Below are 22,184 nucleotides of genomic sequence, written 5' to 3'. Positions count from 1 at the left end.
CTCCTTTTCCTCCTTTAAATAAAACATGAAGAGACTTAAAAAATTCTGCATACAATTGAGCATCAAAATCTACTGCAGGTCTAGGGAAAGCATTAAAATGTTATGTTCTTTCTACCTTTAATTTACATAATGTCAATTCCAGGTAAAAATATGGGATGCAGGTAGATCTCAGAGTTTCTATTGAGGGACATTATGAAAGACTGCTAATCATGATGAGAACTGTAGTATGGTTAGACTACTGGAAAAACAGAGAACTGGAGAGTGGTTAGCTATGGCTGACATTTCTTATAAAATAGACATGTTAAAATTGCCTCTAACTTTATATAGATTTCTCTAATGATTTTCATTTATTCTTTCTAGATAAGAATAAGTCATGTCTAAGGGCTCTGACTCGATGGTCGTGAGTTTGAGTGAACTCCGGGAGTTGGTGATGGACAGGGAGGCCTGGCGTGCTGCGATTCATGGGGTCACAAAGAGTCGGACATGACTGAATGACTGAACTGAACTGAAGGGCTCTGAGTTCACTTTCCTTACTCTGTCACGTTCTGTGACTCTGTTTCTCCTGCAATTTTATGTTATCACATGTTTTCTTCTATTCATGAAGACTTACCTGCAGCTCCTAATATTCACTCCATTTTATAACACCTCTAATTTACTGATGTTGTTCCCCAGCTCAGAAGCATCCCCACCTAAATAACCCTCCCTGTCCTTTAGGATGGCTGTGCTGGGCCTTTGAAACTTGAGCAAAAGATCAATAAACCTTCTACTGTGCACTCTCTTAATTCCCTTCCACTGAAATATTTGTCCATTCTTTTACACTTATATACACATACAACTTAAATGCTATTTGTTACTAACAAGACTAACATGTCTTGTTACTAACAAGACTAACATGTCTTCCCACTGAAATATATGCTTCTTGAGGGAAAAATCTGCTTCTAATTAAACACCTGTAAACTCACAAAAGTAATAAACATTTGATGTTATGGATAATGCTATCCAATTCTGGGGAAAGCATAATCAGACTTAACTTAAAACAACCTTGGTAATCAAGTTCAACACAATAATCATGGAAAGGCATGGACAAGCAGATGTGACCCTCCATTCCAGCCCAGGATTTGCTTCTAATTTAAGTGAGCAAGTCACTTAAATATACTACCTTAGTTTCTTCAACTATAAAAATAGGAATACCAAAGCTTATCTCATTCTCATGAGAATACTAACAATAACTCATAATACATTAATCTTGCAACCACCTCGCTCCTCATCCATTTTTCAGACTTAAAAGTAGTTGGAACACACACCACACCTGCGGACAGATCACTGATAGAATCTCATCTTCAGCAACCCCACACTGATGCTTAACTATTCTGAAACTAGAGTTTTAAGACTTTAGTGATCAAAGTTCATGATCAATTTTGAAAGTAGACTCCCCACTCTAAGGTTTTAATCAGTATACATTCTGAACTGGGGAGCAGCAATCCAAAAATCTCTTCAAAGGATTTGTATGTGTGCAATAATGGATAGGCGGGAAGGTACCTTTACATTAAGTTCTCAAAGAAGTCCTTTATCCCTCCTGAAGTTAAGAACGAATGGTTTAAAATATACCAAAAAAGAAAAAAGTATTTCCCAGGCATAAACGCTGCTGGATCATCACTGATGAAGAAGCCCACACGCTACAATCTTACCAATGACCTTCAAGAAAAATCCCCGAGTGTTCGTATCTGAGCTTAATTTGGCAAAGCCAGTGGAGCTGCCGCGGATGTGGGAATTTTGAAGCTGTCCCCACTTCTCCACCTCTTCCTTGGAGAGACGTACGGCATGAAAGGAAGTTTTGACAATACTCCCAATTCATATACTACTCTAACTCACAGTCTCCACAGTATCCTCCTTCGATGCTCAAAATAATCTTAAAAAATATTACTTTTAAGGTACGTTGCTATTTCTAACTCCAATTTACAGACGGGAAAACTAAGGCTCAGAGAAGGTTCAATTCTTTGCTCAGTCCCCATGGTAAACAAAAACGACCGGTTAGAAAAACCAGTGCTGTTACGAACTCCTAGTACAGGAGCGGTGAGGACCCCAAGACAGACACCCCTGCGGGACCCGATCGCTGAGCGAGGAAGAGGCGGGGGAGAGCAGGGCCGCTACCTCGGTGCGGCGGTACAGCGTGGCCTCCCCGAAGGCGCCGCGGCCCAGCACACGGATGGGGATGTAGTGCAGCTCCTCCTGCTCCGCCGCGCCGCCACCGGCTCGCGGCACCGGACCGGCGCTGGGCCCCGGGCCCGAGTCTCCGCCACCCCCGGACTCGCTCCCAAAGTCCGAATTGAGGGAGTCGCAGTGTCGCTCGTACTCGCCCAGCACCGACATGGCGGCGGCGGCGGGGACGGGACCAGCCTGAGTGTCCCCGGTGGCGCTGGCGGCGCTGCGCCTCTCCCGCTTCAGACGCCGGCCCACTGCCCCGTCAGCCCCGCGGCCCCGTCAGCCCCGCCACCCCGCTAGGTTCCATGGCGGCTCCTTCCCCCTTGGCCCGGAAGCAGTTCTGGGTGCTTCCGGCCCGGCGGGGTTTCCTCTTTTGCTGGTGGTTCCTTTAAGCCCCGGCGCGGGGGACTTCTTTCCCTCCAGGCGGGCCGGGAAAACGAGGCTCTGGGCAGGGGTTGGCGGCGCCCGGTGGAGACCGAATGGGACCAGATGGCTCCCGCAGGGGCAAGGGCGTCCTCCTCGGGTCTATAGACCCCTGCCCTGATTCCTAGCCCGGTGCCCAGACAGTTTTGAGGTCCAGAGGTCGTCCAGTCTCATCTTGGCGCCAGGGCTATCTCAAGGGCAGTGACTGGGGGAAGCAGCCCTTCCTAGCGTTGCACAGCGCTCTGTTTTAGAGAATTGTTACAGCAAAGATATTTTTGCGTGCGCGTTAAGTCGCAGTGGTGTCCGATTGTTTGTGACCCCATGGACTGTAGCCTGCCTGGCTCCTCTGTCCATGGGATTCTCCAGGCGGGAATACTGGAGTGGGTATCTTCCCAAACCCAGGGACTGAACTGTGTCTCTTAGGTCTCCCGTTTACCTCACCTCCCTTCCCTCTCCCAGCGGAAAATTCTTGCCTCCTGTCATCTGTTAGTGGGCCCAATTATTTCTTCCAGAACTACCCTGGGTCCCTGTCTTCCACACAACTTAGAGAATATTTGAAGTCAACTCTCCTGACACTCACTCCTCTCTTTCCAGATTTCACATTCTTCCAAGTGTATTTCCAAATCTTTGACCACCTGATGATCTCATGCAACATTCTTCATGCCATAAGTGCCAGATACTGTAATCGGAGGTGGGGAATCTGCAAAGCCCTCAAGTCACTAACAGAATTGCAATACAGTGGAAAAGCGTGTTCCATCAGTTATGTGCCTTGAGCAACTTTACATCGCTAAGATAACTTTTTAGTCGTAAGTTATGGGAATTATTGACCTACAGAGATAACAGCTAACATTCATTATAATGTTCCTGGCACTATGCTAAAGGTTTTCTCTCCATGTGTCATTCCATTTAATCCTCATAGTATTCCCATTCTGCAAAAGGAACTGAGATAGGGGGTTAAGTAACCTACTGTATGTTACATAGCCATTGAGGGGAGCTGGAAGTCAAAGCCCACAACAAGGCCCGGGATCTCTTTCAGAGAGCAGGATATTTGGGGGCTAAGAGATCATGTAGATGGAGATCATGATATTTGTGGGACAGAAGGAGAAGACAAGGCCTCAAATATTTATTTATATAGAATTTGACATTTCCTGTGGGCAATGGAAAATACTGGACATTTTTAAGCAAAGGAGTACATGATCTGTGTCTCTGTATGTCCTGATTTGCTGGGGGGAGTCCCAATTATGCTTTTCCCCATAGCATAATTAATGAGTCTTTTTTCATGTGCCCAGCACAGATAATAAATAATAAGGGCATCTTGCATAAGACCAAAGCTATACTTTACAAAGAACTGATGACAACATGGAAGATAAAGACAAGAGGCCTAGAGACAGGCACTCAGGTGCTATCAGTGTAAGTGGGGAGGGGGGCCAGATTTAAGAAATCCATCTGAGAAACATTTAGAACTTTGTGATCAGTTGGGATATGGTTGGTGAAGCAAATCTGAGTACAGGAGACTTGCATCTAGGTTTTTAAGTAGGTGGATAGTGACAGCCAACATAGGAGGAAGAGAATGGGTAGAATGGGGTGAGGGGTGTGAGCTAACGAGCTCACGCTCCTCTGACCTCTCTCGAGTTCATCACTGTTCCTTTTAAAGTATGATATCCTACACTCTGTGTAACATTCCACATTGGGTCTGAATAGGAGGGACTTTTGTCTTTCTTGATCTGGATCCATTTTTTCTATTAGTGTACCAGACTTTATGATGGTCTGCTTATACTGTGCTTGTATTTAAGCAAACCTCTTTTTCACATCCAATCTGATCCAAAGTAACACAGTTCTCCTGCCAGATCACATCACTCATTTTCTTCACAATGTTTATCTTTAAAATTGATGTCTTATTTATTGTTTGCTTTGACTACCTCCATTCATTAGAACATAAGCTCCACGAGAGCCTGGATTTTGCCCTCTTGTTCACAACTATGTATCATCAGTGCCTAGAAAAGTGCTTGATATAACAAGCCTAAACTTTATTTGTTGAAAGAATATCAGGTCATTGTTATTGCATATGTACATCTCTTAAACCAAAATGCCTGACAGATAACACCCTGTTAGATTTTTTATTGGTTTCATTCCAGGGTTCTAGACTGTACATAGTTTTCAATTTTCAATTCATTCATCCAGCAAACATTAAGTACCACCTTGTGCCAGGCGCTGGGTTATAACAGAGGACAAAATAAACATGGTTCCTCTTCTCCTGGAGCTTACAGTCCATCTAAACAGATAAACAACCAGGCAATTACAACGGTGTCTAAGTGCTATTATAAGGAAAGTACAATCTTCTAGAAAGGTGTTTAGGAGGGGCATCTTTGCAAGACAAACTAGCTGGGTTAGTGAAAGCTTCCTTAACATCCACAATGTTAAGTCAGTGGTGGCTAAAGCACGCATGGAGATCATGCTGGACAGAAGCCATCCCATCTACTTCCTCCTATGAATTAGAAAGCACTTTAAGGACAGGTATTGCTTCTTTTTTATCTGGGTCTACTCCAGAGTTTACTTCAGCACATTAAACAGATGATCAATAAATTTTTGAGTTGCATGGAAAAAACAATTGCTTATAGCTAAAAGTACTGACTTGCATTCAGAGAAGCTGAATAGGTTTCAGCCAAAGCTTAAAAATTCACTTTTCTTTGTGTGGAAACTAAAAGTTTGCAGTGTGCAAATAGTATTCTATAACTTGGTTAGCCTGATATTGTGAATTATTCTGGTTATAATACATAGATAAAAGCTTAACAAATGTCCCTTTCCATCTTAGACAATACAAAACAGAAACTCAAGCTCGGCACTTCATTACATCAGATATAAATGAAACTAAATATCTGACTTTTGAATACACATAAGCCCAGAAATACTCAACATTTTGAAGGTATAACTGATTTTAAAATGCTTTTGGTAAAAACTGGTATTTCCATTTTATATCTTAACAAGTGAATAAATTGCCAAAGTACTTAGCAAAGTCTATAGCTTTGTTGTTCAATATGGTCGCCACTAGCGACCACTTGAATTATGGCTAGTCTGAATAAGACATGCTGTAAAATGCACACCAGATTTCAAAGACTATAAGGAAAAAAGAACGTTAGACATCTCAGTCATTTTTACATTTCTATATTGAATTTTATGTTGAAATTCTATTTTGGATCCATTAGACAGTATTATACACTATTTATAATAGCCAAGACATGAAAACAACCTAAATATTCATTAACAGATGAATGGATAAAGAAAATGTGGCACACAGATACCACAGTGGAATATTACAATATACAATGGAAATTCAGCCATCTAAAGAACAAAATAATGTCATCTGCAGTGACTTGGATGGACCTAGAGATTGTCATACTAAGTGAAGTAAGTCAAAGACAAATACGCTATCGCTTATATGTGGGATCTAAAAAAAGTGGTACAACCAAACCTATTTACAAAACAAATAGTCACAGATACAGAAAACAAACTTATAGTTATCAAGGGGGAAAGCAGAGGAGGGATAAATTGGGAGATTGGGATTGACATATACACACTGCTATGTATAAAATAGATAACTAAGAAGAACCTATCATATAGCATAGGGAACTCAGTACACCTAGTGACCTATTTGGGAAAAGAATCTAAAAAAGGGTGGATTTATGTAAGTGTATAACTGATTCACCTTGCTGTACAGCAAAAAACACAATACTGCAAATCAACTATACTTCAATAAAAATTATAAAATAAAAAATGCCATGTTCCTTTATACTTTTTAAATGTGGTACTAGAAAAATTTATATTATTCATGGGGCTTATGCTATAGGAGATTGTAGCAGACTGAATAGATAATAATTTGCAGAACATGCACAACCATTTAACAAATATGATACTGCTGAGACAGTTACATTTAAATTTAAATTTATTTAAATTCACACTTAAACATTTTGCTGCCTTCACTATTTATGTTCTCTAAAGTATCAGGGAGAAATGAGACATTTTCTAAAGTATTTCAAATGTTAAGAACCACTACTTTATAAGCTAGAGATTCACTGACTTATTAACTTTTTTTGAGGAATAGAGAAAGAGGCTAAATAGGAGGCTAGCTAGTCAATGTGTAAAGCGCTTCACATTGACTCTTAATAAGAAGCTTTACAGAAAATACGCAACTGCAAGTAAAAGGAAAGATGATCTTGCCTTTACCTGTTGGAGTAGCATTTTACATAGATGTGATGGTCCAAAAAAATAAGTCCTAGAGTTTCTAAATTAGGAGGGGTATTTTAAGAATGGAAGGAAAGGAAGAAGACTCTGTAGGAATAACTTCAACAGCAGTTTCTAAAACAGAGAAGCTACAGAGAATTCCTGGCTTACAGAACCCTATTTAGTCTTTCTGAATTAAGAATATTATTTTAATATACATATTATATAGTTATACATTTACAAATTAAGTATAATGAACTTTTGCTAGCTCACATAAACTTTATCCATCTGGAGTACAAGTATTTTTTCCTCTAATTTGTCACATATAATTTGCCATAGTTTTAATACTGAGGAATATGGAGGAATTATTGCCAATCCAGACAAAGAGATACTCATGAGTAACAGAAAAATACACCTAAAATGGTTTCTGCTAGCCTTTATTTGAGAAAATTTACACAAAAATCCCAATCCAACACTTACAAGTGAATCTGTATAAATCCCACATGCCTCTTTCCATTAAACAAACAGAAAAACAGCTTATGATGGGCTTATGACAATGATATAACAAAGCATACTTAAAACTATCACTCTGATCAGTAATTTAGACTGTGTTGAACCACAGATCCCCAAATGGAGGAAAACAGATAACATCCTTGTTTTTAAAGTTGATTTGCTCTTGCACTAGTCTTTTATCAAAAGCAAATAATTTTACTTTTCAGATCAAATCAAAGTGTAATATCAATGAACGTTAAACCCAAAGCACAAATGTCCAACTTGGCAGTCTTAACATAAGGAAAAGAAAGGACGTGAAAGAATTTCAGTTTCACAGTCACGTTTGGGAACAAAACATTAGCAAAATAAAATATTTTCCTCTCCTATTTTCTTCTTTGACACTTTGTCAGAAGACTGTAACCAATGGAGCAGCTTTCATTGCTTCTAAAAAGGGAAAAGGCACCAGTTGGAAACGAGGATCTTGTTTGGCCAATGGTACGAAACAGAATTTCACCTTTAAATGTCTGAAGATGGAGCTTAACTCACAGGTTGGGTTATTCTCAACCTGTTTGGATGTATCCTCTGTTGTTTAGTATAAGTAATACCACAGACTTTCTCAACATCTGTTGCTCTTATGGGGTGTCCCTGATGGCTCAGCTGGTAAAGAATCTGCCTGCAATGCAGGAGACCTGGGTTCGATCCCTGGGTTGGGAAGAACCCCTGGAGAAGAGAATGGCTACCCACTCCAGTATTCTGGCATGGAAAATTCCATACTGTATAGTCCATGGGGTTACAAACAGTCGGACACAACTGAGCGACTTTCACTGAAACTAAACACTGTTGCCCTTGTGGTGAGATTTGGTCAGGTTCTCAGAAGCAGTACCTATTTTTCAACAGCAGATGGCAGTGTTACACAAACTGATGAAAGAACCACTTCCGTGCCACAAGGGAGGAATTCATTGAGTGTGTGCTCAGTTGCTGAGTCCTGTCTGACTCTTTGCGACTCCATGGACTGTCGCCCACCAGGCTCAGACTTTATCCATGGGATTTCCTAGGCAAGAACACTGGAGTGGGTTGCCATTTCCTTCTCCAAGGGATCTTCCTGACCCAGGGATGGAACCCATGTCTCCTGCATTAGTAGGTGTATTCTTTACCACTGAGCAATCTGGGAAGTCCAAGAATTCATACAGGGAGTCAAGAGAGGATGAAAAGCCTTTTGTGTTTACAGTAGCTGGAACATTAACAGAACAGGCTGAGATTTTAGCAACATAATTTGCCCCACTTCCCCCTTGGTACTTTATCCAGGTCATCACAACAGTGTTCTGTTAATTCTAATATGCTGCTGCTTAACTGCAAGCTGCACAGCCCTAAGTCCTGTAATTCTTGTCATTGCAATGGGACAAGCCCTGTAAGAGTCAGTAGACTTAAAAAAAAGAGAGAGAGAGATTACAGAAAGGACAAACTCCCACCCACTTTACTGGGAGAAGTGGGGAAAATGTCAAGTGATATTATATGTCACTAACTGTCAATGAGCATAGTCATTTGTGCCCACACTTTCTCTTATTCATATTAGTATTGGCCTTTAGGCAGGCACAAGTCCCAAAGCGATTCTTGGCTTTGCTTTTACAACAAATATTTTCAAGTATTTACTCGATTCATGATCCTTCTAGGTGTGTTTACTTCATATATCTTAATCTCCTCGTGAACACATGAGAACAGAAATAAAGTCAGTGACTTACCATGTAAGAATACTTGGCAAATTTTACTTGTTTTTTCTTCTGTAGAAGTTATGTTAAAATTTAAGCAACCACAAAACTGACAAAGGACTTGTATCTAGGATATATAAGAAATTCTCAAACTCAATAGCATGAATCAACTATACTTCATTAAAAAAAAAAGCCTCAGTAGTGAAAAGAACACACAGTCTAATCATAAAATGGGCAAAAGAACAGATATTTCACTGAAGAAATATACAGATAGCAAATAAACACATGAAAAGATGTTCAACACCATTTGCTAATAGGAAGATACAAATTAAAACCACATGCCTCTCAGAATGACTAAAAAAACTTTTTAAAAAATAATAGCAAATACTGCTGAGGATGTTGAGAAACTGGATTGGTCAGACATTGCTAGTGGGAACATAAAATGACACAGTAACTCTGGATAAAGAAGAGGACGGTTTCTTACAAAAATAAACGTGTTTACCATACAACCCAGCAACTGCTCTTTTGGGCACTTATCCCAGAGAAATGAAATTTGTGTTCACATAAAAACCTGTACATGAATGTTCACAGCAGTTTTATTAGTAATGGCCCAAAACTGAAAACAACACTGATGTCCTTCAACAGGTGACTGGTGAAACCAGGGTACACCCACATCACGGAAGACCCCTAAGCAATAGAGAGACACAAACTACTCACATATGCAACAACCTGGATACATTTCAAGGGCATTATGCTGAGTGAAAAAAGTCAATCTCAAAAGGTTGTATATATATACCGTATGATTCCATTTATATAACATTCTTGAAATGACAAAATTAGAGAGATGGAGAACAGCTTAGTGGCTGCCAGAGGCTGGGGCTTGGGGTTACAGAAGGAGATGACTGCAGCTATAAAAGGGAACCACAATGGATCCATGTGATGAAATGGTTCTGCATCTCGTGGTGGTCACACAAATCCATACATGTGATAAAACTGCATGGAACTAAACGCACATAAATACACAAAAAGAGAAAAGTTCAAGCAGCTGAGCACAAATGTTTTAATTCTCTAAAGTGAAATTTTCTTTAAGAGCTACCTACAGTTCAAAGCTCATTTCTATGAGGTGTCACAGCCATCACCCTTTTGAGAGACATAAAATTCTGAAAAGGTATCACCAGAAGCTAACTAAACATTTCAGCTAAGGGTCAAGAGAAAGTTAAGGGTGTTGTCACACAGAAATCCAAAGAGGACAATCAGAAAGAAACAAGTTCAACATGGTCATACAAATGTTGGTAAAACAAGAAGAATGGAAGCCCAAGCTGGTGAGCAAGTGGGAGAAGGAAAGAAAACATGGTTCAAACAGATCATACGAGGAAACCCAGTACAAATGCTGGCTTTGGCATTATCTAGGTAACCCCTGTTTTTTGTCATAGGTGACTCTAATAATAGTCTTGTTGCAAAACCAGTCCAAATCCTACCAGGTTAAAAAGAAGTCCCTCTTTGACTTCTTGGGTGAAGGTGGTAACCCACGTCCTCCCACATCAAAGAGATCAGTTCTGGCAAGAAAGCTCCAAGGTGCCTTGATGGTGCTGTTGGTAGGATGTCTTTTGCCAGGCACGTCCCAGCGATGTTCTGCTGGCTAAGATTCAAGGTGGGAGGAGACTGGGCTTTATTACTCAATCAACTTCTTGGCTTTGAAGAAGCGACGCAGGTAGAAGACCTGCCAGGTGGCCAGACCAATGAGGCAGAACATTGAAAAGATGCTGAAGTACAGGACCCGAGTGTTCGTGGACTCTAAAACAAAACAAAACAAAAAGCAGTGTAAATATAATGAAGGAGGCTCAACAGGCTAAATGGCCAGGGGAAAAGGCAATTAATTAGCTTCACTCTGCCCCTAAACCTTACAGTAGGACTTCAGATAGTTTTTTCTTTAATTTTCATCTGATCTGATATATAAATGTTAAAATTACAAAGATTAGTGCTATTAATTTGATACACTAAGCTGACTGATATGATCAATTGCTTATTACAGAAAAAAATGCTATTCCCTTGAAAATCAAACAGGGCTCATTTACCTGTAACAGCAACAGCACTGAAGTGAGCAATTGCCCTTTCATAAAATGCCCTTTGGTAAAACTGAGAAAGGGGTACACCAGAATTTAAAGTATGGGGACCTATCTCCTTTATGGTGCTGAGAAGTAAGTCACTGAGAAGTAAGAGTCGCCCTCCCCTCACCATTGGTATCGCGCATCTCCTCTTCTCGCTTCTTCATGTAGGCAAAATCATTAACAATAGACTCTGAAAGGTCTTCTAGGCGTCGTAGCTCCACCTCCAAAGGTTTGAGCTTCTCAACTTTTGCAATCTGGAAAAGAAAGGAATTATGAACCCATTCCCTAAAAAAATTGTTCTGCTCAAGAGCACCATGTAACAGAGGCGTCTTTTTAAAAGTTTCACCGATCTTAAAATCCATCATCATTCTAACACATTTTAAAATTTGGGCTTCTTCCCTTCCCTACTCTCTAGATTGTTTCCATCTCAGACTTTTTATATACTTTAATTTTGATTAAAACCTCCTTAGAAGTACTAATAATATGGTAGGCTATATTTCCCAAGATTTCTGACTTTAATAAAGCATTTTACTTGCCATTTCACTTTTGTCTAAGAAATAAGCAATATTATTAGACATAAGTGTGAGCATCATAGTATTAGTCAAATGTGATTTTAAGAAGAGAACATACCAAATTCCCAATAGGGAATGCACAGGAATGAGAGAGTACAGATAACTATAGCACTAAGATAGTAACTCAAACTGCAATGCCAGTTATCAAAATAAATCCCCAAGGATATCCCTGTGTGCTAAGGAATACAGAGTGTGAGAAATAAACTTGCTTCTTTTTTCAACCCAGACCACTGTGAAACCTCTAAGAGCATCTAGTAACTGAAGGCACATATGACCAGAACAAGGATTTCATTATTCTATTTGTTTTTTCTTATCAATCTTAGATTATGATTTGCTTTAAAAACGGGGATATAGTATCAGAGCTTTCCAGATCTTAAAACTCATGTACCAGTTGCTCTTAATTTTCTACCACAGAGAATTCTTCAAAAAATATTTCTGCCATCTGCTTCTTTATTCCCTATACATTCTCTACATAACTCCCTACTTTTTCTTCTCTTTTGTCCAATGAAACTTTCTTGTACTTTCTTTGTTAAATGTTGACAGCACTTAACGTGAAGTAAATGGGAACAGTTTGAGGGTGTTCTTATGTTCTATTCACTGAAGAACAAGACAAAGTTATTTAAAAAAAAAAAAAAGAAAACTAGAAACTGTTAAGGTAGGGATATAAAAATTGACTTTATATTTAAGGTACCTAAAAATATGGTGATGGGTTTGTAATGAGCTACCTAAGTTCTTCCACTGGATGTACATTTTCTCATAATTATAAAGGGCTGGGTAGAGTTAATGGCACGACAGCTGCAGAACAGAGTAAAGCTAACTGGGTATGAGATTTACACAATAGTCAATACATTGAGCTAACACTCCTAGCTGAACACACAAATGTCAGGTTTTACCATTAACCTACAATACATATCTATTAATTGATCTCACATAGAGATGGAGAGCAAAGAACCCCCCCGCCAGGAAAAGGATACAAGACACATAATTAAATAAGCTGAACCTTAGCCTGTTTAACATTTTCCCTCCTGGTATATGCTTTCCCCTCCAAAGCTTCTTGAATGTGGTAGTATAAGGCAATAGCATGATACGTCTTTATAGAGGTAAATGGTTTAAGGCTCCCTAGATAGAAACTTGGGCTTCCCTGGTAGCTCAGCTTCCCACGGTTGCTCCCTGCTGTGTGAGAGACCTGGGTTTGATCCCTGGGTCGGGAAGATCCCCTGGAGGAAGGCATGGCAGTCCACTCCAGTATTCTTGCCTGGAGAATCACCATAGACAGAGAAGTCTGGAAAGGGCTCCAGTCCATGGGGTCGCAGAGTCGGACACGACTGGACAGCTAAGCACAAGCAGAAGCAGACAGAAACGTACAAAAGGCGCTGGGAGCGAGACTGTGGCGGTGCCTTTCTCTGCCAGCTGAAACTAATATTCTTAAAATTCACTTTAAAGACACTTCTAAATCCCTATCCTGTTTTGGGGTTAAGAAACAATAGCCCAAAGGCCTAAGATCCAAAACAGGAGGACAGGATGAAAATAAATTTGGTAGTGAGAACAGCCTTAGTAGATAGTCTCCTAAACCTGTTTGCAATCCTTTTCCTTTCTGGTGCCTCCTTAATTTTTTAGTTGCACAAAAAACATATTCCTCCTACTAAAAAATTTAAATTATTCAGAAGTAAAGAAAATAAAAACAAAAGGCCCATCTTCACAGCTCCTCAATCCCTACATCCACCCATTCCTCCCTAAAGATAACTTTGGTTATGAATTTAGTATAGATCTTTCAAGACTTTGATAGAAGATAACACACTATTTATGCCTTTGCGTGTATACAAATGTACAAAGGAAATATATAATTAAAAACGTATCTATAAATGTGACCATAATGTATATGTTGTTCTATGGCTTCCTTTTTTTATTTAATAAAATCTTTCTAAACACTTCAGTGCTTATAGATTTACCCCATTCTTCTTAACTGCTGCACAGTATTCCATATGGTACACGGGCCACTGTTTAATCATTCAATTTCCTAACCCCTTTTCTGGTATAGATCCTACTCTAGACTCTATACTTCTATTCATAACATATCATCCAAGTTGAATCTCATTTCCCCAATGAAATCCCTACTCAATCCTGTCTTTAATTCAGTAAATTATCTCCAGACTTCTGAGTGGGATGAACATCAGTACAAAGAGCTAACAAGAAAACCTCTATCAATATCCCTACTGACTGTTCTGCTACTCTAAACATCTGATTTAATGTTCACAGAGTCTTTAAGAATGTGAAATTAAACCTGTTTCATGGAGGCAGGCCATTATTATTCTAGTCTACTTTTCTCTTCCATGATTAGAAAGAGGACGTGTGTTTTGCCAAGTTTGATAAAAGCAAAAGCCTATTTCACAGGTTCTCCACTAGGAGGTAGCATTCCCCTTTTAGGCTGCATTTAACCATTAAATAAATACCAGGGCTAAAAGAGACTTCATTTTACAAATGAGGAAACTGACAATTTCATAAAGTTACTCAGTCCTCTGAGTGCAAGACCAAGACCTCCAGTACCATAGTCTCATGACTCCCTATTCAGGGTCACCAAAGCATTTATTTAGCATCAAAACTGCAAAGCTCTGCTATAAAATGTAAGCAAAAACGAATCCCTGACTTCCAAGCACATACATATTCAGTGTATCCAAATCCCACCTATCTTTCCAGCCTTACCATGAAGTCTCCTTTAACCACTACTGTCCACACTGATTCCCTCTTCTCTAAAGCCCCACAACACTGAGACTACCACACAATTAACACTCGTAACACTGTCATATCCACGTTGTTTTGCTTTTTATCCTTCCCCCCACTAGTTTGGACCTTGAACGCACAGCATCAGAATGATATATACCCTGTGTCGTCCCACATGCCTGATACACGGCACGTACTTGAAGCTGACCCGTTATGTCCATTCTATGCCTTCTTTAAGGAGTCAACTTCCTACAGCAGATATTAAGTGCTGCTGGTCCCCTGAAGCAAGTGCTTCTTCAATGTTAAGAGCATCAACTGTCACTCAGCATTCACTTTCACCAGGCCCACTGCCTAGGAGAAAGTTTTCTCTACCACAATATCTATCACTCTCATCTGTAGTGGGAGGTACTGTTTGAAAACGCTTTCCCTACGCATCTACAATACCTCCCAAATAACTGTACAGTTACCCTTAACCTACACCCAAATCTTCCATTCCTCTAATGATGATTTGAATTCTGAAGAGTTCAGAGTTCTATGTAATTATAGCAAGGGAGGTGGTAAATCTGAAAGACTGTTTCTTGAAACACACGTGTGGAACCAGCCTCTAGGGAATCACTGGATTCTTTCCCTTGGTGGAACTTTGAGAAACTCAAGACAGAAGCTTCACGAGGAGAGCCAGATTCAGGCAAATGACTGTTATCTCCATACCCACATCCTCAACCCCTGCAAATTTTAGAAGCATAGCAATAAAAGAGGAAACCAGCCAGTCTTAACACAATCAAGACAATGAAGATAGACTTACACCCAAAGCCAAGTCTTCTTTTGCACGAGGGCATATGGATTACAGGATTCTTCAACGAAGGTCAGAAGGTCAACGACATGCCAAAATAAGTCCAGAAAAGACTGCCAATCTTAGGACTAAATGAATGAAATTTAGAAAGATCCTATTCACTCTGTCATAGCCGTGTGGCAGCTTCTAGGCAGGGCAGGAGAAGGGAGCTAAAATCTACTGAACTGATCGCCTATGTGTCAAGTAGCTTACCCATGTTATTTATTTAAGCTATGTAAAGAAAGGGCTTTTGGATCTAGTATGTAGAACCAGAGTTCCTCCTTCATGAGGGCATTCAGAGAAACAGAGCTTTTGAAAAGGCTGCAGCTGATGCTTCAAAAAGCGCAACTGCGTTTTTGGTGTATCTGTTGGTAGCAAATGGCATACTAATAGAACCTTCAGGCAAAACATGATTTTAGTTGTGCTGAAAATACTGACATCTAAGCAAGAAGGGACATACACAGCCCAGCGAGTTAGAGGATATGTCAGACAGCTCCTTCCTGGTGGGATAACTGCCTTCATTCCCACAACTGTAAGATTAGATAATAAGTCTCTGCAAACAGCTGTTCTAGCTCACAGACCACACACTAAAAAGAAATGGCTCAATTCACATACTGATCCTATGAAAATGGGACCCTTTTAGGGGCAAAAAATAGTGGTGAGAGATCCTTAAAATCTATTGGAGGGAATTAAAAATGTTTTATTTCGGAGGAAATATGCATTCTATTTAAAGATTTCAAACTACAAAACTTATTTCTTTACAAAATGTCAACCATTCTGCCTTCAAATAATGTCACCTTACATTTGTCATTTGTAAACAAATTACATTTGTTTACACAGCAATTCACATGCGTTAACTAAACCTCCATAACAATTTGGTAGGTAGTGTGGTACTCTGTCCAGGTGTTTAGACAATGATTACTACTTAATTGTACAGGACCATGTGGGATTTCAGAATTATGAAGTCCACAAATGTGAGGGAGACAGACGTTTGATGTGAAAAAACATTAGAAGAAACATACCACCTTCCTGAATCCAAACAGTGATGCTGAAGGGCCCCAATCCTCTGGAGATAAAGCCTTGCCCTCGCCCCCAGGGCCTGAAGTTAAATGCCTCAAAACCTCTATTAATGCCCAGTGCTCTCTGGTGGTAAACTACACAGCAAGCGCTTCTATCATCCATGTTCCTGTCACAGGCACTGGACCAGCGACAACTAAACAGCCATTTCTGAGCAAGGTTCAAGGAGCCGGCCTAGCTTTGTCCTGAGAAAAGGGCTTTGGTCTTTGGCCTGTGTCATCATCACATGTCATCCTCCGTCTCAGTTTGATCTGCTTTTTGACTGAGGGGTGGGGGAGTGGGGAGGTAGGTCACCGAAGAAAGTAATGGGAGGAGTTTCTTGGTTAAGAAAGAGAATTTTGAGCTGTGTTGTAACCATGTGCGTAAAGAAAGGCTTAGGACGTGCCAGACTGCTGAAGCAGGAAGCAGCAAAGGAAGCACCGTGGTTTCCTTTCTGCTAGGGATTCCCCTCTTGGGTTAAGTAAAAGGTCAGGAAAGATAAAGGCCCTTTCCTAGTGTCAACAAAGTCCAAGGATGATGGAAATTCCAGGAGGTACAGGGGCATGGGGTTCTAAAATGCTATACAGTGGTGATGTCCACCTTATTGTGTATGTCAACTCAGAATAGTACTGTCCGTTTCAGAGAAGCAGCAGCTATGTCTAGTATCTAATCTGAGGGTGAGAATATAGCAGCAGTATTCAAAAACTGTAAATTCTTTTACCTATTCTTCAACCTCATAATAATACAACATTTTTCTTAGTGTTTTATATCATATAACAGTGCTTTAACTTACTAAATACAATTAGGATTCCTCTGACTCATAAAAGTGTAAAAGGATTTTTCAATTTACTCTTAAGTTCACTGAACAAAAAAGCTCTTGGCTTTATTTCTTTTAATTAAACTAGCCTGGAGACAGAAACAAGCCAACTAAAGTCTCTATCAGGAATTGCCTTCCATTCACAACTGCATCACTTGCTCCGATTTACTGACAAATAATTCAGTCTAGTTTTGTTCAATTGAACACATGAACTAAGAAAAAAGAGGAAAGACCTGGAGAGCCACAAGTACTGTAGTACGACTTCCTGCTGCAGAGCCAGCCACTGGCTTCCAATCCTCTTCCGTTTTAGGGTATTTCCTTTCCAAATTCTGACCAAAGACAGAATAACCTCTCCTGTTCCACCATTCCTAGAAAATTCTCTTAAAATCACTTAAAACAGCTTTCCTTTGTTTATTCAGTTTACATTCTTCAGAATCCATTTACACTTCCTGTAGCCCATCTCTTCTATATGCCTTCAGGTACTTTCATAAAGAGACTGACCTCGGTAAGAAAACTCTTATCTTTCTGTAAAGATCAATCCTCCAGGCTTAAATAGGTCTTGTGGTTTTCACAGGTGCTCTTCATTTAAAGAAGCTGTGATGCCCCCAGAGTCTCTCACAATAGATTAAAAGAGCCCAGTTCCCCTCCCCTTATTCTAAGCACACTTCCAGCTCCCCACCACCCAAATAAACGCCTATTTTTATTCTCTACAATACATGCTGTCAGCAAAACTTCAAGTCTCTTGTAGTTTTTTTCCTTCCATCTTGCTCTCTTTTTGAAAAATTTGAAATTATTTTAATTAAAAGCTACTTTTGATTATTGTGTTTCTCAAAGACAACACAATTGTTCAAATCTAAACAGGACTGAATACATACATAGCTGTCAGTCTGGGAATAAAAACCATAGGAATTAAAAAAAATCACTTTTCTTAACCTTGAACATCAACATTAATGAATTCTAGCTTTTAGAAATTCTAAGTATATATCTGGTTTCTGTCTTGAGAGCACTGCTGGCATGTGCTTGAGTGTTTTATCACACCAACATTTCTACGGGACGCTTGGTCCAGTCAATTGGCTGACAGCACAGCCAGAATTATTGTTCAAGGCTGTTAACACAACTTTTTTATATCAAGCTGGCTGTCACATGACTGCTGAGAAAACCACAGCCTTCTGGGCAAAGCACAGCCTGTTGGCCTGACTGGGTCACGGAAGCCTCACAGGGGCGGCGAGCTACTGCCTCCACTGGCTGTTAGGCAGGACGCACCTCTTCATAATTTTTCGCTTCCACTCCATGCTTCATGTCTAGGATCACGAGTTGGTCAGGTATCCGCCCTGTTCCTGAGAAAGAAATCAAAGGCTTCATTGTGAGGAATATTTAAAATTCCGGGAAATCACCCACCCACCCTCCCTCTCCCTAACCCCTACCCTCTCAATAGAGGGAAACAGTCGCAACTCCTCCCCCTACTCAGCTGCAGAAAATTCCTGGCTTTGGTTAAAAATCACAAGCATTCCAGACAAAGCCTCTATGTGTGTGGGGTGCCGGAAAGCGACAAGAACATGCTGCTGGCAAACATCTCTGAGGGAGCAGGACACACGATGCTGCAGCTGGCAGAACAGGAGCAGAACAGGAGAGGAGAGCATACACAGGCTCGCTGGGTTAGAAAACCCACTGCGGCGCACAGACCAGCAGGCGGTGGGCACCCACGCAGGCTGCACAGGCACAGCTCCACATCCGAAAAAAGTCGGCCTGTGAAATTCTGAGAGAAGGATTACTAGTATATGCTAAGCTTGGATTACTTAACACAAATACGAGTACTGAAAAGTACACAGGATTTGTCTACTATTCCACTTATTTCAAAAGTTTTGGTCAATGTAAGGCCATTTCAATAGGTAAATAAAATGGTACAGGACTATCCCCACAAAGCCCTTAGAGGAGCCCAAGAAGAAACTTAATAGTAAGAATACAATTCTCAGGGATACTTCTTAGAAACAGAAAAGTCCATTTGGGATATAGTAGGACCAACAGAGCAACGTTCCCATGAGAAATGGTAATCTGATCAAAAGGAATTCTACTCTTATCAAGCAGGAGAAAGGGAAAGATGGCAAAGAGCCCCAGAAAACTGCTCAGTACTCATCCTGTGGAATTCACCCGATTACTTATAAAACTAACAACTACCTGCATGAAATCAGGAGTTCTGGGAAACAGTGCCACTTAAGCACTGTGGTTCCTGAGACCATAAGCCGTACAGAACGGTACTGTACCCTGAGAAACACTGGAGATTTTCTGAAACGTCAATTCAAAAAACAACTCACTGAGAACTCACAGGGCGCTAGGACCGTGGTGGTGACTGCAATCTCTGCCTTCACATAATCTGATGGGCATCTAAGACACAAGTATGCAGAACAGCATAGTGAAAATACAAAGCAGTCTAAAACTTTAAGGAAAAAACAAAACCAAAAACAGTTTAGATAATCCTGGCTATTGAGCAAAGGTTAGAAGAGGGAAGAGATTAGCTGTGGACAACACCTGAATGCAGATAAAGTATCTAGGCAGAAGGGAACACATGGGCAAAGACTCAGCTATTGAAAGGAATGGAGGACTTCCCTGGTGGTACAGTGGATAAGAAGCCGCCCACCACAACTAAAAAGTAGCCCCCACTTGCCTCAACTAGGGAAAACCTGCAAGCAGCAACAAAGATCCAGCACAACCAAAAATAAATAACCAGGAAGGAAGAAAAGAGGGTAGCATGTTTAAAAGACAGTAAAGACGTTCTTTTGCATAAACCGGACAGGTCAAGTTGAAAGCAATAAAGTAAGACTCAACAGGTAGGGTCAAGAAACTAAGTCCTGGTGGTCCAGTGACTAAGGCTCTGCAGTCCCAACACAGGGGCCCCGGGTGTGATCCCTGGTCAGGGAACTAGATCCCGCATGCTACCACTAGGAGTTCACATGCCACCACTAGGAAGTCCACATGCTGCAACAAAGACTGAAGATTCCAAAACTAAGGCCCAGTCAAATGAATAAATAAATACTGCTAATCACTTCAGTCATGTCCGACTCAGTGTGACCCCACAGACAGCAGCCCACCAGGCTCCCCCGTCCTTGGGATTCTCCAGGCAAGAACACTGGAGTGGGCTGCCATTCCCTTCTCCAAAATAAATACTAGGGGAAAAAAAAAAAAGAAACTAAGCCAAATCACAGATCCCTTCTGAGCATTAAACTAATTAGGTTTCCAAGAACAAAAGAAAGCAAAACAAAAAGGGACCCTCAGAGAGGTGTCTTCTCCCAAATCCAAATTTTTTGCTTCTTTTTCCTCATTTAAAAGTGAAATCCAAGCAGCTCATAGCTCCATCTGCTCCAAATGATCAAGATACTCTCCTAACAGACTTCTCCCACAATCTGTCACAGCATAGCTTTAGCATTATTCAAATACAAGTGAAACCACAAAACCACAGACCACGGAGTCCAGAACACACAGTTTCTTGCACAGAATAGCCAGCCTATCCCCTTAGTTGACATCATGGCTCCAAAGGGTCTCCTTTGAGACCCGTTAGTAATCTCTCTTTGCATTTGCCTGGCAAATGGACGATCTTTTAAAAGGTGCTCCAAAGACCACAGGGTATCAGGTCTTCATATCTGAATAAACAAACGGATAAACACAAATAAAACTAGAAATTGAGTGTTGACTATAATATGTGTGTGTATACACGTTTATACATAGACACACACAGTTTAAAACTAGTTCCTAGGCATTTACATGCATGGCATCAGCATATAAGAAATTTAAAACAAAAGATCTCTGCCTTCAAAGAACTCAAAATTGGGAATGTAAAATATATACATAAGACATTTAAACAACACAAGGCTGTGTGTGTGATACACGTGTATCTCCAGTAGTAAGTGATGCGCTATTCGGAAGAAGCCACAGTTACCTGCTTGGTATTTCTGAGACATGCTCAGCATCTCAAGGTGTTTGCTTTTTCCCCAAAGCCCTCATGACCATCTGACTTATATTTGCCTATTATCTATTTGCTCCAATGAAAATGTAAGCTCCACTGAGAGCAGAGACTTCTGTTGTATTCACTGCTATCTCCCCAACACCTAGAACAGCAATGGATAAGTCAGTTAATTGAGATATTAAGCAGACTAGAATGTCTGAGGGATGTATTCAAAAAGATGTATTCTAAAGGTTCAGGTCAGTTCAGTTTAGTCGCTCAGTCGTGTCTGACTCTTTGCAACCCCATGAATCACAGCACACCAAGCCTCCCTGTCCATCACCAACTCCCGGAGTTCACGCAAACTCACATCCATCAAGTTGGTGATAACATCCAGCCATCTCATTCTCTGTCGTCCCCTTCTCCTTCTGCCCCCAACCCCTCCCAGCATCAGAGTCTTTTCCAATGAGTCAACTCTTCACATGAGGTGGCCAAAGTATTGGAGTTTCAGCTTTAGCATCAGTCCTTCCAATGAACACCCAGGACTGATCTTCTTTAGGATGGACTGGTTGGATCTCCTTGCAGTCCAAGGGACTCTCACGAGTCTTCTTCAACACCACAGTTCAAAAGCATCAATTCTTTGGCGCTCAGCTTTCTTCACAGTCCAACTCTCACATCCATACATGACCACTGGAGAAACCATAGCCTTGACTATACGGATCTTTGTTGGCAAAGTAATGTCTCTGCTTTTTAATATGCTGTCTAGGTTGGTTATAACTTTCCTTCCAAGGAGTAAGCGTCTTTTAATTTCATGGCTGCAATCACCATCTGCAGTGATTTTGGAGCCCCCCAAAATAAAGTCTGACACTGTTTCCACTGTTTCCCCATCTAAAGGTAAACTTATGTTAATATAGGAGAGGGCATTCCAGCAAATGAATAAATGTGACAAGTTTAGAGGGAAAAATGAAACCAGAATGGCTGGAGCCTGATGGGCAGAGGGAGACAAGGCTGGATGGAGCAAGAGTATAGAGGCTATTAAAAGCCACGGTGCCTAAAATCTCATCTAGCTTGAAAATTTCATGATTCTGGGGTTCATTCTACAGAACAGG

The 22,184-nt window shown here is 40.6% G+C and overlaps 2 protein-coding genes across 2 annotated transcripts in view; both read right to left on the bottom strand.

The window, feature by feature from the left end:
- Positions 1–2,527, bottom strand: part of NEK9 (NIMA related kinase 9) — a 37,254-nt gene extending 34,727 nt beyond the window's left edge. The window contains exon 1 of the mRNA XM_086319620.1: positions 2,152–2,527. Coding sequence (XP_086175746.1) covers positions 2,152–2,370 — 219 coding nt within the window. The 5' untranslated portion in view covers positions 2,371–2,527. The remainder of the gene's footprint in view (positions 1–2,151) is intronic.
- Positions 2,528–7,264: 4,737 nt separating this feature from the next.
- The window catches only part of TMED10 (transmembrane p24 trafficking protein 10), a 34,761-nt gene continuing 19,841 nt past the window's right edge, over positions 7,265–22,184 (bottom strand). Inside the window, exons 3-5 of the mRNA XM_086319626.1 lie at positions 18,405–18,478; positions 11,277–11,403; positions 7,265–10,835 (exon numbers count right to left, since the gene is read on the bottom strand). Coding sequence (XP_086175752.1) covers positions 10,714–10,835; positions 11,277–11,403; positions 18,405–18,478 — 323 coding nt within the window. The 3' untranslated portion in view covers positions 7,265–10,713. The remainder of the gene's footprint in view (positions 10,836–11,276; positions 11,404–18,404; positions 18,479–22,184) is intronic.

The sequence above is a fragment of the Bos grunniens genome, chromosome 10 (genome assembly GCF_055505025.1).
Source record: "Bos grunniens cultivar Pamir isolate PY7600 chromosome 10, Bosgru_T2T1.0, whole genome shotgun sequence".
NCBI classification, from domain to species: Eukaryota; Metazoa; Chordata; class Mammalia; order Artiodactyla; family Bovidae; genus Bos; species Bos grunniens.
This window is presented reverse-complemented; position numbering and strand designations above follow the sequence as displayed.